The sequence below is a fragment of the Babylonia areolata genome, chromosome 13 (assembly GCF_041734735.1).
Source record: "Babylonia areolata isolate BAREFJ2019XMU chromosome 13, ASM4173473v1, whole genome shotgun sequence".
NCBI lineage: Eukaryota > Metazoa > Mollusca > Gastropoda > Neogastropoda > Buccinidae > Babylonia > Babylonia areolata.
Genome location: NC_134888.1, coordinates 22431849 through 22436848, shown reverse-complemented (window position 1 = coordinate 22436848; position 5000 = coordinate 22431849). Strand labels below are relative to the sequence as shown.

At 40.1% G+C, this 5000-nt stretch overlaps 1 protein-coding gene across 5 annotated transcripts in view; it reads right to left on the bottom strand.

The window, feature by feature from the left end:
* The window catches only part of LOC143288880 (uncharacterized), a 37708-nt gene that overhangs the window by 32085 nt on the left and 623 nt on the right, over positions 1 to 5000 (bottom strand). For 3 of the 5 annotated variants that reach the window (XM_076597539.1, XM_076597540.1, XM_076597541.1), the window contains exon 2: positions 4640 to 4762. In XM_076597539.1, coding sequence (XP_076453654.1) covers positions 4640 to 4669 — 30 coding nt within the window. In that variant the 5' untranslated portion in view covers positions 4670 to 4762. Of the gene's footprint in view, positions 1 to 4639 lie in introns of all 5 variants that reach the window. The other 2 variants (XM_076597538.1, XM_076597542.1) reach the window with 2 other exon arrangements.

Genomic DNA, 5000 nt, shown 5'->3' with positions numbered 1-5000 from the left:
CACACACACACACACACACACACACACACACACACACACGCGCGCGCGCGCGCGCGCGTGTGTTATAAAATTGAACCGTATTTAAAGAATACAGCAAATACACAACACAGGAAAGCACTGACCATGTTACGAATCAGCGCCTATGACTTACAAATCGAACAGGGAAGATAAAAAAATACACCGAAAGAACAAAGACTGTGTGATGCTTGTAACAGTTTAGAAGATGAGATTCACCTTTTAGACAATTGTGTAAAGTACAATACTTACAGACACAGATTCCTAATCGATATATGTCGTCCAAATGCAAAGCCTAGTGAATTGATCCTTCTAACAGAAATACAGCCAAGGCTGGCGAAATTTGTTCATGAATGTTTCTCTTCTTAATATGCTCATGTTTATGTTTCATTGTGTCTTATAAACTTTAAGGTTTTATGACAATAAAAAGTATTCTAATCTATTCTATTCACACACACACACACACACACACACACACACACACACAGAGAGAGAGAGAGAGAGAGAGAGAGAGAGAGAGAGAGAGAGAGAGAGGGAGAGAGTGTAGAATACAGTTTAAGTGAAGAATGCATGATACTAACAATACCATGCAATGCAATGCAAGACAATACATTCACACGTTGTGTCCGACACGCCCATTGTAATTCATTTAATCGTATCCACGTTACGCCAACCATTCTTTTATACTACGATCGGCTTCGGATCCACTCCGTTTACGCATACCCAGATTCAAACACTCGACTGTTGGCCGCCGTTATTTCTCTGTCTCTGGACCTTGCAATTGGAATGAACTTCCTCTTTCGCTTCGTCAAGTCTCCACACTCAGCTCTTTCAAGTCTGGCCTTAAAACCCACCTCTTCCGAATATAGCCTCCTTTACCTGCCTCTTCCGTGTCTTTAATTTCTACCTTTTTAGAGTTATGCATGCGTGTGAATGACTGGTGCGAAAGCGTTTTGATTTGTCTCTGCACAAGATTCAGCGATATATAAATACCATTATTATTATTATCATTATCATTATTATATATAAGGGGCGACCGGAGTGCGGGGCAAGCAGACACAACAGAAAGATAGGCATTGAAAGATACAGGCAAACAGGCTGCGAGAGATGTGTGTGCGTGGGGGAGTTGCGGGTTGGAGTTCAATGCTACATGCAGAGGGGGGGCAGTAGCAAGTTGGAGATGTGACACCGATACCATAGCACTGTATTGTATTGAATTCTGTTGTACTGTATCGTATCGTATGTTATCATATCGTATCGTAACTATTGTATCGTATCGTATTTTATTGTGCTTTTTACATTGCGTTGCATTGTATGGCATCGTATCGTATTGCCTTTTATATTGTATTGTATTGTTGTATACTGTACTGTACTGCGTTGTGCTGTGCTGTGCTGTGTTGTACTGTGCTATGCTGTGATGTGCTGTGCTGTACTGTACTGTACTGTACTGTACTGTACTGTGCTGTGCTTTACTGCGCTGTTCTGTGCTGTGTTGTGCCGTGCTGTGCTGTCCTGTGCTGTACTGTACTGTACTGTTCTGTACTGCACTGTGCTGTGCTATGCTGTGCTATGCTGCGCTGTGCTGTTCTGTGTTGTGCTGTACTGTGCTGTGCTGTGCTGTGCTGTGTTGTGCTGTGCTGTTCTGTACTGTGCTGTGCTGTGCTGTGCTGTGCTGTGCTGTGCTGTGCTGTGCTGTGCTGTGCTGTGCTGTGCTGTTCTGTACTGTTCTGTACTGTTCTGCGCTGTGCTGTGCTGTGCTGTGCTGTGCTGTGCTGTGCTGTGCTGTGCTGTGTTGTGCTGTGCTGTTCTGTACTGTTCTGTACTGTTCTGCGCTGTGCTGTGCTGTACTGTGCTGTGCTGTGCTGTGCTGTGTTGTGCTGTGCTGTTCTGTACTGTGCTGTGCTGTACTGCGCTGTGCTGTGCTGTGCTGTGCTGTGCTGTGCTGTGCTGTGCTGTGTTGTGCTGTGCTGTTCTGTACTGTTCTGCGCTGTGCTGTGCTGTGCTGTGCTGTACTGTGCTGTGCTGTACTAGGCTGTGCTGTGCTGTGCTGTGCTGTACTGCATTACTTTTTGCAATAGCAAATACCGACTCACACATTCAGTCATGGAAAAAGAATCGACTGAAGAAAGTAATGAATGCCTGTTTTAAACGAATGTCTTACTTATAACATAAGTTGTTTTTTTTTTTTTATTCATTTATTATTTTTGTTTTTATTCATTCTGTGAACGCATTGGGTTGAGCTGTTGTAATGATTTATGGTATGTTTATACCTTGCTCGATGATGAAAGGCGCTTTGAGCAGCATTAGTACTGGATATCGCGCCATAAAAAAAATTGTGAATTATTATTATTATTTATTGTTGCTTTTTATATTATTTGAACAATTTCTTAACCTTAATACTTGCAAAGTGACAATGATGTATAAATCATGAATGGTCCTGTACACAACTAAAATACTGAGTCGATGCTTTTATATATATATATATATATATATATATATATATATGATGCAAACATTAACAGACACTAACATCCACAAGTATAACAAATCAAACGAGAAGATATGTGCGATAACAATACATGCTGGGAGAGGGAGGGGGTGGTCTAGTGGGGAGGGAGGGGCGAAGGAGCGAAAGAAAAAAAAAAAGAGGGGAAAGTAAACGGTCCCGGACAAAACCTTTAACCTTCGTTACTGCGGAAAATAAAGATTTGTCACTGCGTCTGTTACGAGAAGAACAGTTCTGAGTTTTAATTCTGGCCCACGTGAGCTTCTACGATGAAAAAAAAAAAAAAAAAAAAAGGTACCAGGCCATCCCTACGTATTGGTATTGAGTGGCGGCTGAGTGGTAACGTGTACGAGTAGGTTCAAGGGTTTAAGGGGAAAGACCTACCCAGATTTTGGTACCCAAATTGTAAAGCCTTGTGTTTTGTTTCTAATGGTCCAATCGCCATGAAACTTGGCAAAAACATGCCAAATACATTATATTTTCCATGCAAAGTTTTTGATAGGTCTGTGATTAATGAAAATAGAGAAAATAAATAATTATCTTAAAATATTGCGGAAAATGAAGAAAAATTCCTACCGACTTTGGTACACTCCTCTGAAGAGGGTTTATACAAGCAATAATTCCTATTTTATGTACATGCATATCAACACAGTAAAAATGGTTGGTAGTAATATCTTAGCTCTACTCTCAATGTTCAGTCCATATCTTCCGCCCCGATTTTTGATAAAATTTTTATGGATAGTCACACTTATCACTGATTAAAAACGATTTTTTTGAGTAGAATTACTCAAATTTACTACCAACCATTGGTACTGGCCCCTTGTGTCTGCATACCAAATTTCAAAGCAATAGGATAACAAGTAATGAAAATATGATGTCTGAAGTAAACATATGCGTGAAAAGACACAAACTTTTGTAGATAATTATTTATTTTCTCTATTTTCATTAATCACAGACCTATAAAAAAAACAACAACAACACTTTGCATGGAAAATGTAAGGTATTTGGCATGTTCTTGCCAAGTTTCATGGCGATTGGACCATCAGAAACAAAACTCATGGCTTTACAATTTGGGTACCAAAAATCTGGGTAGGTCTTCCCCCTTAAAAGTTCAAAATCATTTTCAATACGAGAAACCCGATTTGGGTACATGGAGACACAAGGGAAAAACAGGCCCACATCCTCGAAACGTGCAATCGCACGAAGAAGAAGAGAGAGAAAGAAGATTAAAAAGGGGCGGGGGAGTGGGGGGGGGGGGGAGGGGGGGGGGCAGGGGGGGGGGGGGCGAGAGGGGGGGGAACACACAGTGGTACCCTAGGAAAAGAAAACCTGCAGGGTCCACATGCACACACGCAAATAAACAATCAGCAATTCATTATCAGGAGAAAAAAAACAACAAGAAAAAACAAGAAAAAACAAACAAAAATAAAAACAAACAAAACAAAACAAAACAAAAAAACTAACAAAAAACAACAACAAAATAACAAAACAAACAAACAAAAAAACCACACAAAACACACATACACATAGGAAATATATTACTTGAAGCGTTTAGTACTGTTATCCTGACATAAGAAAAAAAGAATAAGAACATCAAAATTATCGCACAGATTCAATAATAATTTTCAAAACTTTTGCCAGCTTCAACAACACTTTTTTCTTCGAGGAATTAAAGAGTGTAGTGAATTTCAGTGTGTTCGGTCGTTTACAATAAAATGGCTTTAAAAATGTTTTTCTGGTGTCTGAAAAGAACGAGCATTTAAAGACGCAATGGAATTCGTCTCCCAGTTCGCATGAATTACATTTTCTACAGTAGAAAGAGAAAGAATCTATGCGCACAAGTTCGAATCCCACACCTGCCGTAAAATGTTCTTCTCTTCCAGTAGATCTTGAGTTGTGATCTGGACGGTAGTCCTTTTGGTCCGATGAGACGATAAACCGAAATCCCTTATAAAGCATGCACTCGGCGCACGTGAAAGAACCCACGGCAACAAAAGGGTTGTCTGGCAAACACACACACACATACAAACGCACAAACACACACACACACACACACACACACACACACACACACACACACACACACACACACTCACGCACGTACACATACACATTTACCGAATCCACCGAGTCAGTCGAACGTTCCATTTTCAGTCTGTCCCCAGTTCACGACAAATCACCACACATCACACTTCACGGCGATTCCCGAAAAGGCGATGATAAAAAAACCCACTCCCTTCACTTGAAAAAGAAAAAGAAAAAAAAATCCTCAACTGACAAATGCCAAAGAATGATATAATCTATAACTCACTTTAACGCTTCCACAGTCACTGCCTCAAGTCGATAATCAACTGAGAAACAGACAAACAGCGCATAGAACTTCTCGAATAATCATGTACGAAAGCAAGATGTCTCAATGAATAAATAAAGAAATAAAGAATTGAATAGATAAATAAATAGACAAATAAATAAATAAATA